General features: G+C 37.5%; 1 protein-coding gene across 1 annotated transcript in view; it reads left to right on the forward strand.

The window, feature by feature from the left end:
• The first annotated feature begins 339 nt into the window (after positions 1-339).
• The window catches only part of LOC128855576 (probable aminopeptidase NPEPL1), a 56,466-nt gene continuing 34,743 nt past the window's right edge, over positions 340-22,062 (forward strand). Inside the window, exons 1-3 of the mRNA XM_054090586.1 lie at positions 340-545; positions 3,371-4,407; positions 4,529-4,685. Coding sequence (XP_053946561.1) covers positions 405-545; positions 3,371-4,407; positions 4,529-4,685 — 1,335 coding nt within the window. The 5' untranslated portion in view covers positions 340-404. The remainder of the gene's footprint in view (positions 546-3,370; positions 4,408-4,528; positions 4,686-22,062) is intronic.

The raw sequence follows: 22,062 nt of genomic DNA on the forward strand, positions 1-22,062 counted from the left end.
CCAAACACAAAACGCTTTGCAGATTTCAGCATTCCGATAAAAGAAAATAGGAAAAAAGAACCATAAATGATGAATACAATTTCACTGTGACGTCAGCGCTACGAATATACAAAGAAAGGAGGAGAAATTTGTGAATTGCTTAACGAATTACTTAGAGCAACTTAAGTGTTGTAGGAACAACTGTTCAATCGGCATCGAGTACCGAATGTAATGTACTGAGCTACAGAGTACCGTGTATTCGGTACCGAAAAATTAGATCACTAAATAAAAGCAAAATATCGATAGCAAACATCGGAGTTATCGTAGAGGAGAATTGACAAATTCCTTTGGATTGGTTGTTAATTTCCACTCAAGAGCACCGGTAATCGAGCTAATCATCATTTGTTTTTTTTTTCATTCCATTTATGCATATAATAGCAAAGGCATTGGAATTTAGGAACTACAGATTAATTAATTCGACGGACCGATTAATAGTTACTTTGTTGAGAACAACTACAACAATTAGAAATTCTGTTGCTTGTCATCGTAAGGGAGCAGCCAAAATGGTAAGTAAAAATCTATTTAGTGATTGGTAATTAAACGCATATGTTTATAAACAACGCTGAAAATTTATTATATGCGAAAATATGAGCATCTGCAATTGAATAAGCTGAAAAATTGCAATTGCTGCAAACCAATGCTAATCGTACTTTCGACAAGATGGGAGGTGGAAAGTTAGTGAAATTAACAAGGTTGGCTGCATTATAGTCAAGTTTATCTGTTGAATATCTAAAAATAGTTCCGTCACATCAGAAGACGTATGGAAGTTGCATTTTCACCTTCTTCATAACCTACAATACAATTGGAATCCGCTATTCTTATTTGTATGTTATGCTACCTTTGCGTGTTTTTCTTTTCGTTTATTAACCTCAAGTGATTTGCGAATTTTGGGCAATTTAAACGGTGAATACATGTTTCATGCCTAGAGGGTTGCAATGACCTTAAAATTATTTAATTAATATAATCTCTTGACTTTTGAAACTGCTGACGTCAAAATGCATTGATGATCTGATGATCGGCAACATTATCTCGTATGCAATTCTGATAAGAATCGGCTCAATAATACAGTGGAGCCTATTTAATTCGAATCAACCAGGGAACAATAATAAACTTTACGAAACTATACACTAAACCTTGAACACTTAGGCAAGTTCTAAAACTTATTTGTTAATGTAAGATTCCACAAAAATAAATAGAAAACATAAATATAGTGGCGATGGACTAATTAAAAATACTTTTTATATGAAAAATTAAACATTTTAATTGTAAATTTGTCAATATGAAGTCTTTTAGAAACTACAACAATCCAACTAACTTTATTGTTACTATATTTGTTTATGGAGGTCAAGTAGATGTAGTGCGTGGGGGAACAAATTCAGAAGGTGTGCTTTAAGACCGTTAATCGGCTCTCAGCGAATTTGAAGGAATCAGCTCATTGGCTGACGTAAGCGGGTTCATCTTACTAAAAAACTAAGATTGTGTCGGTGATAAATGAAAAAAATCAACACAACCTCCGCCTATATTGCTTCGTTGCCATCTGAACAATGTCCGATTGGACGAGTGTGTGAATATGAGGGAAATCAACGGGCAGAATTCTGTGGTCGAGACCCCAAAAAATGTAATATAAAAAATTCTCACTAAAAAGTTTGAAATTTTGATGCATTTTTTTTAATATTTTGTGCAAAGTTTTAAACTTATAGTTTGTATAGAAGAATAAAAACAAAAAAATTAAATAAAAAATAAGTAAATGGCTTAAACTTTGCACTCTTGCACACGGTCGCACTCCTATTATTGTGACCGCCACTGTAAATACGCAATAATAATAATTTTCGATTACTTCAGCAATAATAATTCTTAAATTTCCTATTTCTTAAAGTTTTTAAAATCTATAAATTTCAAAAAAAAAAAAACCCCAAGTATCAGCCCAAGTTAACAGGTTCAATTATTTATTACTTTTGTAAGTTAGAAAATACATCGGCATATTAAAAAGTCACATAATTTTGAATTGGTATAGTTTCACTGTTCTTTCTTATCTGCATGGAACATATGGACATAGTCGTTCGTAAATTCTTTGCTCATTCCACTGATAAGCGGGTGATTTATTGTTTATAAACATTACTATTTATTACATTTTTTATTTGCGAAATTAACTTAACACGATCACGCACTCATTGCAAGCTGTCAACATTTTATCTGAAATAGTTGTGGTGGGCCAATCGTTGCTAAGTTAATTAGGTTAAGATTTCGTATAATAATTAATTTCAATTGATCCGAATTAAATTGTATTGTTTTACATACATTCGTACATTTAATAAAAATGCATCAGCGACTTGAATCGCCTGTAAGTGTAGAACAAATTTTTCAATAATTTGCAATTCATTCGTAAGCGAGCTTACACAACTTTAGAAAATGCAGACTGTAGTCCTAATTTAAATAATATAAAAAATTTTAAACCCAACGCTTAGTCTCCTTCCGCCCAGAAGGGAGGGACGCTGTTTGTAATACGCGCGGGTGTTTCCTGATTTTGCGCTGATTTATGAAGGGCAGAGCTTGTTCAGCGTCGAAACCTAAAACTGCTCAGCTACAGAAAAAAGCGTAGGTGAACAAAAAGTTAGAAGTGTACCATTGTCAACCAGTGATTGAGTGAGAACTTTATAATTTTCTATGCGTTATGGAAGCGAGTACGATATAGTATATCAAAGGTGCTGGGCTGAGAATTAAAATCAAAACGATTAATTTGACTCATAACTTATTTTATTTTGTATCAAGAACGGTCCTAAAGCGCCTGTACACTTGCGAGTGGCAGCGTTAAGGGTAAATGAGTGTAAGATGGCAGAAAATTCAGAGAATGTCGTCGAAAATTGATAAAGTAATATGTAAACACTGAATTATAAAACGCAAAAGATACCTTCAATGCTTTTGATTTGTATTTCGGAAACTGTAGCAACGGTGACTGAAGACTGTGGTTCAGAAGTATATACCTCTACGTCATTGGCCGATTCCTATTTAATAGATGAATTCAAATTTTATAAATTTGATGTAAAATATATTTACTTACATTCTTCATTTATTCACCATTTTTACTGCGATCAGCCGTGTTCCTCACTTGCAAATTCCTACAAGTAAAAATGTAGCCAGTAAAAACTTGCAACTCCCCCTCAAACTGAAATGCCATTTTGCTCTCTCACTTTCCACTTATACTACTATACTATTAGAGCTTAATTTTTAAATATAAAATGTTTGAGTTTCACTTTTAATTGCCTTATTGCCAGTTAAACTACCTGTAATTTTGAGAATATAAATTTAAACTAACAGATCTTTCATATTTCAGATGGTTGCGGATATCAAATTCAATAGTGTCTTAACGCCTTGCGATCCTCACTACAAGCCCGTGCTTATCATTGGTCAATTGCGTCATTTGAATTTGTTAAAATTTTCGGATGTCTCCTCTAAATTAGGTTTGCGTTGCGATGAGAAGACTTTCAAGAATGCAATTGCCAGTTTACATCCTTCACCAACGGATAAATGTTCGCTGTATCTAGATTATGCCACCGTAGCGGCTGTGCCGCTCAAGTGCTCACGTCACAATACGCCATCGCGTGCACACGCCATTAGCCGTCTTGTTAGGACGTACATTGTGCATGCGAACGAAGAGAATGTTGTTATTGTTTGCGATCGTAGTGACATGTTTGCTAGTGCTTGTGCTGTAGCACGCGCTTTTCCTTTGTATTCGCGAAAAACTGGCGGTACACAGAGTAATAAAACTGAGAATTGTTCTAAGGGCAAGGTTGTTAATAATGGCGCTGAAGCGGATGCTAATGCCGCTTCAATTATAAATGTGGAATTCATCATTATCGAAAAGGATGGACAAGTTTCCGAAAAGCCAATAGAATCAGCGGACATCGCTTGTATTGAAGAGGCGGCTCGTGGTATACGTCTCGCGGCACGAATCGTAGATATGCCATGCAATGAGATGAACGTTAGTCATTTTGTGAAGGAAGCTGAAATTATAGCGAAAGAGTTGTGTATTACGCCAACTGTTATTTCTGGCGAAGAGTTACGTGAACGAGGCTTTGGTGGAATTTATGGTGTTGGCAAGGCGGCTGCTGTGCCACCGGCATTGGTGGTGCTCTCTTATGAACCAAAAGGTGCACAAGATACCATTGCCTTGGTGGGTAAGGGTATTGTTTATGACACTGGTGGCTTGAGCATTAAGAGCAAGACCGCGATGCCTGGCATGAAGCGTGATTGTGGCGGTGCTGCGGCTATTTTGGGTGCCTTCTATGCGGCTGTCAAGTGCGGATTCAAAGAAAACTTACACGCAGTATTTTGCTTGGCGGAAAATGCTGTGGGGAGGAATGCAACGCGGTACGTTACTGAATTTAATTGGGTATTCTTCTTTAATTGTTACATTTTTTTTTTTGTTTTTGTTCTTCCATGTTTATCAACATTTTTCTTCTACCATAACTGCTTTCACGGTTGCTCACAGTCCCGACGATGTGCACACTTTGTACTCTGGTCGCACTGTTGAAATTAACAATACCGATGCCGAAGGACGCCTTGTCCTTGCTGATGGTGTAAGTTATGCTCACAAGGATCTGAAAGCTAATATTATTCTGGATATGGCCACATTAACGGGCGCACAGGTATGTACTCATACATATGTAAGTTCCTATGGTTCCGCGATGGCACAAGGGGCAACTCATACATATATGTCGCTATGTAACTAAATATGTTTTAGTTTGTAAAATATGACGTCAAGTCACGATGATTACATGATGAGAGCGGTTGAGAGATTAGTAGACTGATACAAGGTTCCATGATATTCGATTTACTAGAATCATTAAAAAATAATGTAATTATTCAAAACGTTTGTTAGAATTTTGAAGACGTTGGAAACCGATGTTTTATTATATATACAGTCGAACTTCGATAACTCGAACTATGACATGCCACAAAAAAAAAATCGAGCTATCAAGATTTCGAGTTATAAAATATAATATACATATGTACATACATACATAAAAATCCATAAACAAAATAAAACCTGATGGAAAAATAAAACAATCCATAAAACTCAAGGGTTAGCAAACAATTTTATTGATAAAACAGTACATGCTTTAAATTATGTATAGTTGCTATGTAATATTGTATGTATATATTTTAAAATTATATATACATAATTAAGAACATTGTATGGATAGATGTACAGCTTTCATTCGTTTAAAGTAAAAAAGTCAGTTATTTGGGAATGACGAGAGGATTTTTTATTATGATCTTCAAAAAAAGCTTCAATATTATTTCAACCATTGTACAGAGAATCGGTTGTATGTTCATTGGTTTTTAAATATGACCGCAAAATCTTGGACGAATTTGCAACTAGCTCGTTTGAAACTGGTTGCAGCATATCATCTTCTATATCACTTTCGCTATCATGCTCAAATTCGGATTTAGATCCCAATAGCTCCACAATATCTTCATCTGTGGGAAACTCTGAAGTAACAATATCGTCATCCACATGCATAAAATCATTAAAGGCGACACCTTCTGTACCTTTGATATTTTGCCAAGCTTCATATTCATTCTGCAGTTGAATTTCTTCCTTACTCCTTTCTTTTATGCGTTCGCTTATGGAAACCAAAGGAATCTCATCTTCTTCCTCCCATTCAGAATATTGACCGAAGCCGGACAATTAGAGATGGTTTCAGGCTTAATTCCATGCATTAGTTATTTCATCAACATAGTCCATTAATGTAATGTTAAGATTTTTGTTTACTTCAAAGCATTTTATAGTATTTTTTAAAATTCTGCGACGATAATGACATTTTAAATTTTGTATGACACCTTGATCGAGTGGTTGTAATTTTGATGTCATATTCGGGGGAAAAATGCAAGTTTGATAAACTTTAATCTCTGTTGGATGTCTTTAGGATGGGCTGGGCAGTTGCCAATAAAAAGTAGAATATTTCTTCCGGCTTTTCCAAATTGTTTGTCTAAGTTAAGAAGCCTTTCTTCAAAAAAGGCTCCCGTCATCCACGGCTTTGAATTTGCTTTATAGTCGAGAGGTAACCATTTAACACCTCTAAAACAGCGGGGTTGATTACTTTTACCTATCAAGAGTAATTTCAATTTTTTTTTTCCATCCATGTTTGCGGCAATCATCAACGTTACTCTCTGTTTACTGTGCTTTCCTCCATGGCATTTCTTGTTTTTAAAAGTTAAGGTGCTATCTGGAAGACATTTAAAGAATAAGCCCGTCTCGTCTGCACTGAATACGTCCCGTGCTTGATAACCTTCTAATAAATGAGATAAAACATCACGTTGTCATTTCATACAGTCTTCTTCGCTTACATCATTACTCTCCCCACACGCCTTTTTATGACATATACCAGATCTTAGAAAAAAAAATAACTTTAGGTGACAGCTTGCACATTTATTTTATGAATGTACATACCTTCGTTTGCAATTATCGAGCCAACCAGTGCTTGCCTTGAAATTCGGTTGTTCTAATTTTTGACTAAATTCCAATGCTTTTTCTTTAAGTAATCCTCCGGATATAGGCAAATTCCGTGTTCTTGCCGATTTAAACCATTCTAAAACTGCTTTGTCCACATTTACGTATGTTGGCTTTTTTAGTCTCTTTGAACTCCCACTTGCACAACCACTTTTGATTGCATTAATAACCGTTTGTTTATTTTTTAAAATAGTTGACACTGTATTTGCCGGAATAGCATACTTTACAGCTACATCTTTTTTTCGCGCACCCATTTCTACTTCCTTTATTAGTTTAAATTTTTCATCAATAGATAAAGTTTTTAAACAACGTTTTGATGACATGTCAACAGAGTTTATTTTCGCGTAAGAACTACTAATAAAATACCTGTGGACTTAAACAGTGCAGCGACCCAACTGCTGACCTCTATTTGCTATAAAATAAGCAACACGTAATAAGGGGATTCCCCCGGAAATTCGACTTATCAAAGCCGGCGCCAAATATTCTGTTCGAGTTATCAAGATATTCGAGTAATAGAAGTTCGAGTTATCAAGTAAAAATTACACACAATTCTCACTCAAAATTGCCAAGCAATTTGATTCGAGATATCAAATATTCGAGATATCAAATATTCGATATATCGAAGTTCGACTTATTGAGGTTCGACTGTATTTATTTTGCTTCAATTATCTGGGCGAGTTCGGTGATGTAATCTAGTTCCAAGGCGAAGGCCAAGGTCTCACTTCATAGAATTCGCCAAAAATTTTATAAATGCTACAATTGCGCAATAATAAATATGACAATATTAGGTATTTTTATTTATCGCGGCTAATTAAACCAAAATGTAATAAAATATTTGTAATATTAATTAATTGTAACATCGAAAGCAAACGCTGCTCAAGTCAGCCATATTTTTTGGCCAAAAATCCGCAAATATAATTGTTTTCCAGAATTTGTGATTTTTGAAATTCTGGTAGATTAGAGACTTAAATCAGGTTCAGAAATCAGCAATGATGATGTGATGACGGCAGGTTCGGAAAATGTTTAAAAAAGATTGTACAATAAAAAAAAGTAATAAGCTTAGCAAATAAAATTGAAAACGAAAATTTATTAAATCTCAAAAGTAGAAAAATTGCCAAGAAGAAATTGGATCGAAAGAAACAACAAAAGTATAAAAAAACCATCAATAAAGTATATAAATATTTTATGTTATGCTGATTTATTATTTTGAATCACAGTCAATCTGTTTAATAGGAGCGTGACCGCCACAAATTTTAAACTACTGTCCGGTTCAGCTGATTAGAGGCAATAATTTTTGAAAGAAAATGGTTATTAAGGGGTTAGGGGTACTCAGAGGCGCCAAAAAATAATTTTTTTTGCAAGTCAATTGCTTTATTTTACAAAAATAAAAACATAGCATTAATACATCATGTTTCGACTTGACTTAAGCAAAAATTCAAAAAAAAAAAAAAAAATTATAATTGTAAAAATTATTGCTGTTTGTGTGGAGCAAGTTTTTCCAGAAGTCCCTTGCGGTGATCATCACAAGTCCTTGGAGATTCATCTAAAATCAATCGGACAAGAAAAATTAGTTTTATTAATATATAATCTTGTGCCTGATTGAACCATTTTTTTCAAAATTAACAATATGGGGGCCTCAGGAAATATTTTTCAGATTTTCGAGAATAAAACCAACAATTAAATGTTAGAAAAAAATCGAAATTTTGAAAAAAAGTCCTTCGATCCTCCTATGTTTTTTAAAAGCAATATAAATTTTATTGAAATCTACCAAGCGTTGTTAAGTTACAGTGATCACCAGTTCAAAAAACGTAGTTTTGAGAAAAACGCATTTAAAGTTTTGCTATCGATTCCGGAGCGCCCGAGCGCCCTTTATTAAGTGTTGAATAACTCGAAAAGTATTTGTCAGATTCACTTCAAATTTTCACACAATATTTTTAAGATATTATACTTTAAGGAAATGCAAACAAATCCATTTTTTTTTAATTTCTGACATCCCTAACCCCTTAAAGCAACCGTATATAGTAATCCAAGGCATTCTGATAACACAGGTCTGCAAAAAAATGGGTTCGGAATGCTCTATAAAAGTGTAGTGTCATTTCCGAAGTAATTTTTTGCGTAGAATCCGAATCCGGGGTTTAAACTGCTCTATCACGTCAGGACTTTGAGATATCCTAACCTAAAAGTGCAAAAAACGCTGTTTTTGCCCATTTTTGAGGTTATGCAGCCACGAAGATTTTGCTCTTCATAAAAAAGTAGACGTGGTATTTTAAATTTTAAGTCTTCCTCTTTTAAATTTTTCGATATCGAAATTTTCCGATGGATGGGATGGGTTTTCCATTTTTTTGACTTCGGATTCGGATTCAGCGACCAAACATACATAGGGATATGTAGGTCTAATTGGCTATTTTTTTGTGCGACTATGTAATCGACCGTATCACGTCTCATGTTATCTCAATGGATTTTCGAATATCGAAAAATTCACAAACTTCAAAATGCGATATCTCAATGAAAAATAAAGATATTTAAGCAAACTCAACGGCATTTAAAAGAGGAATACTTATATAGGGGGTTTCAGTAAGAGCGGCTCAACTTTTGAACTTTTTTGAATAAAACACAAACGTTTTGACTTTTCTAACTAATTTTTTTTTTATTATCGAGTTTGAACATATATTGTACATTTAAGTATGAAATTCGATTTCTTTTGCATGACCACCGCGTCCACGTTTTACGAAGTCCAATCGCGGAACCCAATTTTCGACCACTCTTTTGCATAAATCGGCCGAAATTCCAGCAATTTCGCGTTCAATATTGGCTCTGAGCTCACAAATCGTCGCCGGCTTGTTACTGTAGACCATTGACTTCACATAACCCCAAAGAAAATAGTCTAGAGGCGTCAAATCACACGAGCGCGGCGGCCATTCGACCGGTTCATTTCTGGAAATAATGCGCTCATCGAACTTACTCGTCAACAAATCAATTGTAGCGTGTGCTGTGTGGCTTGTGGCCCCGTCCTGTTGAAACCACATGTCGTCTAAGTCCATACCATTCAATTGCGGCCAAAAATAATCGTTTATCATGTCGCGGTATCGATTTCCATTCACAGTAACGTGGCGATCGTTCTCGTCAACGAAAAAATATGGGCCAATTACGCCGCCGGCATGTAAACCGCACCAAACAGTGAATTTTTCGGGATGCAACGGTGCTTCATGAATCACGTGTGGATTGCTTTCTGCCCAGTAACGCATATTTTGCTTGTTGACAAAGCCATTGAGCCAAAAGTGAGTGGCTTGTTAAATGGACCGTAAAATGGCCGTAATGCTCTTAAAGTAGCAGCAACAGAACGATTATTTTAATAAAATATTTGCACGATTTGCAATCGTTGCTCAAGTGTGTAGCGTTCCATGATGAAATGTATACTAATGAAGTTTACAAATGACAAGCGAAAAATAAAAAATATTGCGTCGTTCGCCCTCCCTATCGGAAAAAAGTTGAAGCGCACCTATTGAAAAACCCACTACATAGAGCGAAAGCCAACTGTCGAGAAGAATGGAGCCGTATTGTGGAGGAGGCAATGGTACACCCTATACTGGAATGCCAAGATGGATGAGGTTTATTTTATAGTGCTCAATAATGCCGTTTTTTATAGTCCTCAAGTGTAGCATTGGCAGTTATTTTATTAACTCTAAGCCATGCCTATTTTCATCAAATTCATTAAAGAAAATTAAAGGTATGTCGTTCTCTTCGTCCTAAGCAGAGCACTGACCAAAACCAGCTTTTTTGAAGGAGTTGACAGTTGTTTGTCTACCAACGTCAATATACGAAACTTTTTATATTTGATTGATGCAATCAATAAGTGTAGCATCCTGTTTTCCGAACGATGTTTGGCCCCATACGCTGCAACTTGCTAAACTTATGCCAGAGAGAAGATGTCGTGGAACACATTAAATCCCAAAGGCTTCGAAGGTTAGGCCCACTGTGCGTATGGAAGACAACCGCCCCTAAAAATCTTTTTTAACAACGAATTGTCTAACTACCCAAGCCCCGGAAACGTACAAGGTTAACCTGGCTTGACTAAGTCATAGCCGACCTGAAAAAGGTACGAGTTAGGAACTGGAGATCTATTGCTATGAAACGAGCATATTGGAAGCGGATTGTGGATGAAACTAATGCTCACCCTGAGCTGTAGTCGTTACTTGATGATGATGATGATCCTGGCTTTTTTTTTCATCTATACGCCGTAGGGCTTCTTTTACTATCCTGCTATCATAGTGACACTTCGTATTTTGAGTGACACCTTTGTCAAGTGGCTGCAATTTGGAGGTCATATTCGGTGGAAAGAACATCAATTCAATGTATTTCTGTTAATTTTCTACGGTTTTTGGGTGCGCCGGACAGTTATCGACGAACCTGCGCTATGCAAGGTGAGAGTGCTTATCCAGTTTAAAATCCAATTTTCAAAAAGTTGCTCGGTAGTTTATGCTTTGGAATTTGCTTTATAATCAACGGGTAACCATTTAATATCACGAAAGCATCGAAGCAACAAACAAATTTTAAGCTTTTCCGAACCATCCATATTTGCTGCCACCCATTAATGTATTGGCTATGGGAAAAAGTTTCCGCCTTCGTAAAAGAGGTGTCTCTGCTGATACTTACTTTGCGTACGCTCTAGTAATATACTGGTGATTTGAAGGTGAGGCCTCGATCGCAGTAATTGACATTCGTTTGAAGCCCAAAGATCCTTTTAATCTGATGTCAAAAATGTCTACGTTTATCCCGAAAAAACAAAAACAGCATTTGCGGGAAGTCATGCTTCATTATTACCCTTTAAAGAAAATTCCAGCTGAAACGTCTCGTATATCGATCAATATTTACGGTAATCGCGCTCCACCAAATGCAACTTGTAAAGAGTGGTTTCGACGCTTGCACAGGATGGGGATGATCTAGGAAGCGGGGAATTCGGGGCCACATCAATTGAAGGAGAGGGATATCGAGAGACGTTTGGTGACGTGTAAGATGCTTCTTGAACGGCAGAAAAGAAAAGGTTTTCTGCATCGCATCGTCACTGGCGATGAAAAATGGATCTATTATGATAACGCTAAGCGTCGAAAATGTTGGAGCCTGCCAGATGGACCAGGTCTATCGACAGCGAAAAAAAAAATTCCTGCTTCAAGGGTGACATCTATTATGAACTCCTTAAACCATCTCAAACCATCACTGGCGATCGTTACCGACTGCAGCTAATGAATCGAATCGTTTCAGTCGAGCACTCAAAGAAAAGCGGAAGGAATGGGACGGTAGACGTGGCAAATTGATTTTGCTGCATGATAACGCCAGGCTAACGTTGCTAGATCGGTCCAGAAACATTTAGAGGGACTGAATTGGGGAAATCCTGCCCAACCCGTCGTATTCGCCAGACATTGCACCTTCGGATTACCATTGGTGCCGATCAATGCAGTCAGCCTTTATAGAACAGCGGTTCACTTCTTACGAGAGCATCGCGCACTGGCTCAATGAATGGATCAAGTCAAAAGAACTCGAATTTTTCTTCAGAGGAATCGTTATCTTGCCTGGAGATGCCAGATGGTGTAAAGTTGTAGCTTCCAATGGCACTAAGAAAAGACAGAAACTTTTTCCCATACCCAATAACTCGCTGTTTGCTATTTTTGCCACTACCATGACATTTTTCTTTCGTGAAAGCTAATATAATATTTTGTTTGGTAAACTTTTAAAGAACAAAGCTGTTTCACCCGCGTTAAAAATATCTCATGTATTGTACTTTTCTAATGAATTCGGCAAAATTGTAATTTACAATATCTCACAGTGCTCGTCACGAACTTCATTACTCTCGCCACACACCTAAAATAAAGTCAAGTATCCACTTTAAATAAATAATTCATCCATCAGTTACACCTCTACTTTCTACCTTTGCTTCCATTTATAACGCCAATCTGTGGTTGCCTTGAAGTTTTCATCGCCAAATCGCCTTGAAAACTTCATTGTTTTGCCCTTGAACCGGATATTGGCATGTTTTGATTTCTAGCTGCTGTAAACCATTCGAGGGTCGCCTTTTCCACGCTTTTAAACGTTGCTTTCTTCATTCTATTGCAATGCCGAAAAGTAGCACCAGACTCGGGGATCTCATATCAGATCTCATATCAGACACTCAGTCACTTCCTTTTCGGCTGTTTGGCCGAGCTCTTCCTCCTATTTGTGGCGTGCGTTTTGATCTTGTTCCACAAGCGGACTCCGAGCGGCAGATGGTTTTCTATAAGGAAATACACTCGGAGGTTTGCCATTAAAATATTATTGTATTTAACATTTTTCTACTTGTTTTGCGAAAAGATTGCAAAGACAAAAACTCTCAAATACCAAGTAACTTATTTTTTCGAAAGTCCAAAGATATGCCTCTCTTATTAAAAAGCATATTGTTTTAAATCGCTAAGAGATTACACCACAATTTTTAAATGATTCTGATGGAAAAATCCAATAAAAAATGTTTGCTGTATGTGTATGTACGTATATGTGTGTGCATGAGTATGCAAAATGAAGCATATTCGGTGTTCGTGCGGCTCTTTAATAAACTCAACGTAGTTGCATTTGATTTTTCCATATAATTTTTGCCTCTTGCAAACGCTTGCGACTCCTTTCAAGCTGTGCGCCTTATTGGTTGGGTTCGGCTGTTGTTTGGTTGCCTGGTTGGTTGGTTGGTTGGTTGGTTGGTTGCCGGATTTGCCTTGGACTTTTTTGAGCTACTTATGGAAAATTTATGCAACGCTTTATAAAGTCATAAGGTTAATTGGTAGAAATAAATTGCAAATTGCAAAATCCGTTATTGGAGATGGTGGCAGGAACGTCGCCAACAGCATTAAGAACAACAAGAAGAACAACAGGACATCAGTAATAGTGGCTAAAGGGTGGTAACAACAGCCCTTAAGGAACTACCCACACCGTTGGCGTAGGCCAACAGCATACTTTTGATCTTTCACTCGCTGTAGTGGTTGGTAGTACTTGCCGCGCTGAATCGCGCAACACTCATAAATCTTGTCTGCAATTTGCTTGAAATATGAGTATAGTAGGATGGCTTTTGTTGCTTGTATTTTATTGAAACTTTGGAAGCATTTTTTGAAGCATTTTTGATTATTAATGGAAGGTGAGGAATTATGCTTCTTGTTTATAAGTAATTGCATTTAGTATAGTTTAGAATAGTTTCTAATAAATATTTGTTGTTAAATTTAAAAAAAAATCATTTACATTTCCTTTTAAGGGATGTGTGACCCGCTGATTTGTTCCGAAAGCTTTTTAACAACATTAAAATGGCTGCTTTGGCTGATCCTAACTCATCTTTTCAGATCAATTTTGTAGTAGAGTAGAATGGGGTAAGATAGGTATGGGGGCACAATAGGTAGGTGGGGTTTTCGTCGCACTGTTTTTGCAGAGGTCACTCGTCCTATGTGAATTGAATACGTGGTGGGGAACAACGTTCGCGACTGTCATTTCGGCCGTCACCATTGATTAGTTATCCTAGTTCTGGCGTCGTTTAGTTTTTTGTGAGCTTTTCTCCGACATAGCATTTTTTTTATTCTACGGTGCAGTGCATTTAATGTATGTAAATATTTGTCAGGTGAGTTTTATTTTACGTAATAATGCTGAACACGAATAATGTGTTAGTTTTTTGATATTTTTGTTTTTAAAAATAATATCGACACTAACATAAAACATGTGCTTGGGGGCACTATAGGTCAGCTATCTGGGGGCATTATAGGTCACTAATTTTAATTGAATAAAATAAATTTTAATTGTTTTTGCAGCAAAATGGTGCGTAATTATGTGCGAAAAACGCCGAAACGAAGTGAAGAGGACGTAAAAAACGCAATCGCGACAGTGCGAGATGGCGCTAGTGTTCGATCAGCCTCTAAACAATTTAAAATTCCGTTCGAAACATTACGTGCTCGCGTGATGAATTAACGAAAAATTTCTATCTTTTATAACATGTGCAGTGTTCATGCTCTATAAATAAAAGTTAAAACGTTAATTTCCAAGCCATGTACATTGTTCTTTTCCCCTCACACATAGTGACCTATCGTGCCCCCCGATTTTGAAAATATCGAAAAAAAGTACCTTTGTCTTATTGAATGCAGCTTCCAAAATATTTAGCCAAACATAAGTCAGTATAACCAAAATGTGAGCAGATAAATAACCTTTCAAAATCTTGCTTATTTTTCAAAATCAATGCAAAAACACCGTAGCAAGAGCTCTCCAAAAAAAATGACCTATCTTACCCCATTCTACTCTACTTTTTCCCACTTCTTGGCTAAGTATTTCAGAAAAACACCTTTTTTGGATGTGTGGCGGAGCTACTCCTCCTAATTGTGGTGTTTGTCTTTTATGGCAAAAAAATACACTCGGAGGTTTGCCATTGCCAGCCGAGGGCCACCGCCACACGCGCGTGGCGTCGCCATCTGGCTGGCTGAAGGTAGTGGTTGTCTGCATCCTCCAATTCTACAATATAAAAAGGTGCTGAAAAACCATTAGCATTTTTCTACGTTATTTATCACGTTAACGTCATTTTTTTTGGAAGAAACGCCAAAAATTCATACACGTTCAGGATAATATTCGCTTTTCTGCGGCACCCGGAGGATTTTCAGAGTCTCAAAGGCGAACAAATTTTTCACTGATGTAGCCGCCGAGCTGGAAATGTCTTTAAGCTAGTCCAAATTTCAAACACACACGCAATATCGAACCGAATTTTCATTTGCCTTCAATTTCTGTGTTAGTTGAACATTTTTAGAAGAATTCTCCTACAGCTAATGCATGTAAAGTTCTTGTTGTTGAAGTGGCTGGTATTTCTATTGAAATACTCCTAATTAGCGGCTAGTGCTGTTTTTCTTTTGGTTGAATCAGATCCATTTCGTGAGAGCCAAGTATAGCAGCAAACTTTTTATCTCTATGTCTGAGATGTCATTAATTTGCTCTGGGAAAGGTTTACCAAATGAGCGAAGTCTTGTTCTGGCTAAACCTGGACATTCGCATAAATAGTGGAAAATACTTTCTTTCATCCCCTCCACCTAATAGCTTCTGCAGATGAGATTGAAAGTAAAGTTGAGTCTGGCTACATGATCCCCTACCTTCCAATAACCTGTAAGGTTGCAGTGATAGGTGAGATGCTTGGGCGAGAGCATTACCTGTTAGGTAATTCGTCCTCTGGATGCTGTACCACGGCCATGTTTTTCTTATTGTGGCGCATGTAGTAAATGCTTCCACCTTCTTTCGGCTAAAGCATAGTAAGGTGAAACAATGGATGTTTTTGTTGTGTTGAAAGGGGTAACAACTGCCACCGCTTCGTTACGTCTAGTGCTAAACTTTTTCTTGCTAGCCCGTCCGCTATCTATATTCCTATGAACGGGTATCCATATCAGCGTAATTTGACCCAGCTATTCTAGTTTCTCTCTACTGTAAAACTAGTTTGGATGACATGGGATTGGAATCTAAGGCCTTGATAGTTGCTTGACTGTCTGAAAAGATAGCTACTCTTGCACCAATTTTTTGTAGCGTTTTAGTGCCTTGCTTCTCTGATTGTCAATAGTTTTGCCGTTCGAATTGATTTGAAATAATTTGAAAGGGTCCCAATAGAGGCCAGCTCCCATACCACAGTTCATCTTAGAACCGTCAGTGTGTATTTCGATGTATAATCACCAATGACCTTTCCTTTCCTCCATTCGGCTCTCGGTGTAAAATATATAGTACTGTAAAATCTTTCTTTGTGACCGCAAGCTTATGTTGCCCAGCTTCCTATGTCTCTGAGTCTCATTGGTCTGGTCTGGTCAGTAGGACTGGTGCTAAGCGCTCCTGTGGAATAGAATAGAATAGAATAGAATAGAATAGAATAGAATAGAATAGAATAGAATAGAATAGAATAGAATAGAATAGAATAGAATAGAATAGAATAGAATAGAATAGAATAGAATAGAATAGAATAGAATAGAATAGAATAGAATAGAATAGAATAGAATAGAATAGAATAGAATAGAATAGAATAGAATAGAATAGAATCGAATCGAATCGAATCGAATCGAATCGAATCGAATAGAATAGAATAGAATCGAATCGAATAGAATAGAATAGAATAGAATAGAATGGAATAGAATCGAATAGAGTTGAATCGAATCGAATAGAATAGAATCGAATAGAATCGAATCGAATCGAATAGAATAGAATCGAATCGAATCGAATAGAATAGAATAGAATAGAATAGAATAAAATAGAAAAGAATAGAATATAATAGACAGTACTTCTCATCATCTCGCACCCAGCGTTTGATCCAGCTCTCTGAAACTCCCTTTTAGTTATAGTCGTCAGAGCCGTCTTTGATTTTTTCATTATTTACTTTCAACTGTTAAATGCGTTGCCCATGGTGGTTTCTTGACTCGATCAAACAGACAAAAATCGCAGAGAGCCTTACCAGCTGAATTCGATAGCTTTTGAATGGCATTCGCTTCGTTCTTGGTCCAAAATTCACAAATAAGAATGGCGCTGTGCGACGGTGCGTGAACGTGTTGCAAAATCCACGAGTTGTTTTTCCATAAAACCTTTCGTTTTTTGGCGAATTGCTTCATGTAAATCATATAATAGCTCATAACTCCCAGATAATAGACCTTTTACTACCGTGAGCATCATTGCTTTCTTTTTTTGGCCTTGGCTAATTCGGTGATCTCCACTCACTCGCCAGATGTCTGGATTGCATGTCGAACTCACAAACCCACGTCTCTTCTCCAGTACTGATGCGTTGGATAAATGTTGGGTTACATTCAATTCTGGAAATCATGTCTTTGGCGATATCATCGCGTTCTTTTTTTGTTTTTGAATGAACGGATCCATGAGCAATATTCAAGTCTTCTGACAGCTCTCTGATGGTTATTGATTGACTTGCGGTTATTGATCAACTTTTCTTTCACTTTTTTGATGTTATCTGACGCATCAGTTTTCGATGTCGACGGTCTGTGTCTGCATTCATCATCCTCGATGGACTCACGATGTTTTCTGAAGCGTTCATGCCACTCGTAAACGACTGTTTTCTTTAGACTATCCTTACCAAGCAGACGCCGTAGCCGAATGGGTTTGTGCATGTTTTTATATACAAAATTATAGAAAAAGTGTTTTCTCACAGCGTCGTAACTTTTATAAATTTCAAGCCAAGGCGATACAATTTTGTTAGGAATGTCAATCATAGTTGTGGCAATCTAAAAAAAAATAGAAACAGAACTTAAATCAGTTGACTTGGAGTTTCAACTGGTGGTCGTTCTGGCAACATTTTGCTCAAGCCGGTGTGATGAAAATTCCAAATACTTTAGGTAATAATGCCGACTTCAATATCAATTATATTTTTCCTTTTAAATTTTAATTACCTTATGCGAAATCATAGAATTTCATTCATTCTCATTTCAAAGTTAAAACACCTGCAATTCTATTAATTATTCCTTCCTCTGCTTTTTTATATATTTATGCAACTTCCTGCATTTTACTTAAATGCATTTGCCTGTCCTGTGTTAATAAGTGGCAACGGACCGGTTGTAAAAATTCTGTTTTCCTTTCAACCATGATTTCCTTCGTACTTCCTTGGTTTTGTATTTACTTTTTTTTCTTTTTTTTTCAACCTATGCACGCCAACATTTATTTCATTTGCCATTCACACTTTTTTCCATGTACTTTCAATTTGTCTTAATTTGATTTGTAAGTTGGCGTTGCATGCAACAAACGTAATACGACATTGATGTTCGTTGCCGCAGGGACTTGATGCCAGATAGCACAATAATTGCTCACTGCATAGAAAGAGGAAAAAGGAAACTCACATACACACACACATACATACACATCTATGTACTATAAGTGCATAGCAAATCATTTGCTACGCAACAGTTGTACGAATAGACAAAGAGCAATTTTACGTATGTATGTATGTATGTGTACACACTCGCATGTCGATATCTGCATGCATTCATTCCTTGCAGTGCAAATTTGGAATAATGAAGAAAATATCTGGCTCAGCACTGGTGATTGTTATGCAAATGCGAACCAGTGTGGAAGTGACTGAGCTTTCACCAGTTGAAAGGTTCAAAATGCCTTCGCACTTACAGCGACCGTCGTCAACTGCGGCGATTGGTGTGGCCACTAAAACAATCCCTCTTTCCTCTTCTGGCAAGACTTCCTTTCCGGGACTATTTTCTGTCTATGACCCAGAACGAGGTTCCTATTCACCCACGTCTGAGTCCACCTTGTTTGTAGCCAACTTCATGGTATCGGGTCCTTTTCTTATGTCTCTGTCTGTGCGGCTGCGCTTTGTTGTAGTGTGTGGAGGTTTATTTTCTTTCTCCGTAATACACCTGCAACGTATCTTGTAACCGCATTCCAGTTATCCTCGCGTGTAAGCATCTTGCCAGTCACATTACACGGCGCGATATTACCAAGCTGTTCTCTCTGAGCATATCTTTTCACGAGCCATTTATCGCAACTAAAGAAGTGTGTTCGGCGTCATCGTTCGACGCTTCGAAGTATATGCATCTGCGGTTGTTGACCTTACCCATGCGGTATATGCATTTCTGGAAGTATCTGTGGTCCGAGAGGAACTGAGTTATGAAATAGCCCACTTCCCCGAAGCTCCTTTGCAACCATTTGCCTTTTGTAGGAATCAGCTTTGCCGTCTATCTGTCAATCGATACAGTGTCCCGTCGGCTTTGTCACCGCTGCATGGTTTGACATTTCCGTTCCTCGGTATTAAGTGGCGTTTTTCTTTCCTGAGAAGTTATAGAAGTTTGCGTTAATTGATTCAATAAATTATGCAACTTTATATTTTAAACTTTCTGTCTAAGGCTGAAGTTGGCGAAGTATAGTTTCCAGCTCTTTCGCATTTTATAAAATCGTGCCTCAGTTCATATGTATGCATATATATGCTATTCGGATTCGTTAGAAAAGAGAAAACGTGTGACATAATCGTTCGACGCTGTGTAATTCTTTCAATAATTTTGAAAACTGGAATCTTAGGTTAGGTTGAGCTATGGTGATTCTCACTCCCAAAGAAGTCCACTCAGGCTTGAAAATCCATTGTGATATACCACTCTTTCTGATAAACGATGGAAAATTCTGTCTGAAAGACATTCAAAGAAGCAGGAATTTAGACAGCTTTCCCGTGTTCTGGCAAGGGCAGGTCTGTGACATAGAAAGTGTTCAACAATCTCCGATCTGCAGCTGTGACCGAATTAATTATAGCAAAACTCCATACGCTTCTAATGTATTCCCATTAGGCACTGCTCGGTGAAGATGCCAACCCCAGTATTAATGGAAGTCCGGTCTAAATTGATGAGGGACCTAGTTTTGTGTTTACAGCTTCTACGCCAGACCTGTCTAGCTACCTCACATGAAGCTCTGTGAACCACAAACCTACCCGATTTAGAGCGACCTTCTCTGGAGCTTGCTTGAGGGTAATGGGATTCCGACAGCAGAGTTGATTGATTTAAGATGAGTTCCTTTCCTTGCTCCAGCTCTTTCGCGGAACATTTTCCAGGAACATCTCTGTGGTGTACCTTTAGCCAGCTCATTTAGAACAGCTTTTTGGAAGAATTATTGTTGCCCTTCAGCTCTTCTACATGGTTGCCACTCCCAACCCTATTATTTAATCTTGAGTCGCCAGTGAAGATAGCCACTAACCCTGGCTTAATGGCTTCCACGTTTTCCCTTTGCCTTTATCTGGGATTCGTAAGGAATTTTTTTTTTAAACAGAATTGTGAAGAGTTTCGAGAATTTTTGATTGCTATATCTAATCTGAAATCTCTCCAGGGTAGACATGCATTAAGTCGGATTGCTTTGCAAATAGCACGAAATTTTGCTATCTAATAGGTATCTAATAGAGTCTCAAGAGCCCTGATGAGATGGAAGGCAGCGCTGCTAAGCATGGATGTTTCCAGTCCTTTCCTGTTTGCTCTTAGATACCATTTTTTCCAACGTTGATTATCGAAGTGGAAAGGAAGAGGATAGACCTCACAACCGCAGTGAGTGAACTATGCGAGGTTTTAAGTTCCATTTTTTACCTATGGTCCTTTGCATGCATATAGAGTAGTGGCCGCTTTTTTATGCTTGTTTCCAATGTTTCGGTTTCAGTTGAGTTTAAAAATAAATAATTGGCGCGTGCACTTCTGTTAGGTGTTTGGCCGAGCGCCTTCTCCTATTTGTGGTGTTCGTCTTGATGTTGTTCTACAAATGGAGAGACCTACAGTTTCAAGCCGACCTCGAACCGCAAATGGTTTTTATGAGGAGCTTTTTCATGGCAGAAATACATTCGGATGTTTGCCATTGCTTGGCGAGGGACGATCGTTATTAGAACACACTTTCTATCATTTTGCTGTTTCAAGCACGGAGATTCGAACCTATCCACTCCCGAATGGTAGTCGTAGTAGTAGTCAGCTACGGCGACGGCATGTTGAGTGTGCGGTCTAGAATAATCGCGATGTACTTTACCTCGGTAACAAGTATACCTAAGTGGAATCCCTATAGTGAATATGTCTTGAAAGCGGGTATTTTATATTTATTTGGAAATAACCCCCTCTCGGTCTTTCTGGGTTCGTCGCTCAAAACTTGGAGATGCTTCCCTGATGATGGTAATGCAATTCCGCTTAAGCGATGCAGCTAGTATTTTACAGTCTTAAGAGCAGACTGCTTAAAGTAGGATTATAGAGTAGCGACTAGGACCCCTCCCTGACGAGTACCTCTCACTGCGTACGTTACGCCTACCTCTGAAACGATGATTTTTATTTAAGAGGTTGCTGAACAAATTCTACCAGCGGTTGATCAAAGCCCGCCCGAGAGTCCTTATGACAGCATATCGAAATTCCTTGCAGACAAGTCTTCTTTCTATTTTGTTTACGATTTTATGTAGAGCCGTGTCCACGGAACTTATTCTTAGAGTGATAGAGAGTGATTCGGATGGATTTGTTGTCGGATTTGGGCAACATAATTTTGAGAAGATCAAAGAAATTCACCAGTAACTTCACGTCAGCTCGAAACTTGTAGATTTCTCTGTCTGGTTATTGTGCGTATGGGCGCACTTGTACAGGAGCTTTTACCTATGCATTCTTAGGTCCTTTAACTAACACACACACACATACACACACGTTAATTGCAGGACATTTGTGTTTCTCTATTGGCAAATGCTACCAGCTACATTGCTTATCGTAGTTGGCTGAAAATTAATTGTGACCTACATACTAAGTACTCCCTCGTGGACAGGGTACCTCCATACGTATGCCCACAAAGTGGCAGTCTAACTGAAGCAGAATTTACTTTTTATTTAATCTTCTCTCAATATTCTCAATTAGTTTTTTCTTATTTATTTTATTCTTATACTTTCTACTTTCATTTATCAATCGGTTCATGGAGTGACTCTCTCCTCTCACCACAGTTTTTCTTCTTGTAAGTTTTTTGTATGACATTTTATTTGCCATTTGGTGCCATGAAAAAAAAAA

The sequence above is a fragment of the Anastrepha ludens genome, chromosome 2 (genome assembly GCF_028408465.1).
Source record: "Anastrepha ludens isolate Willacy chromosome 2, idAnaLude1.1, whole genome shotgun sequence".
In the NCBI taxonomy this organism is placed as follows: Eukaryota; Metazoa; Arthropoda; class Insecta; order Diptera; family Tephritidae; genus Anastrepha; species Anastrepha ludens.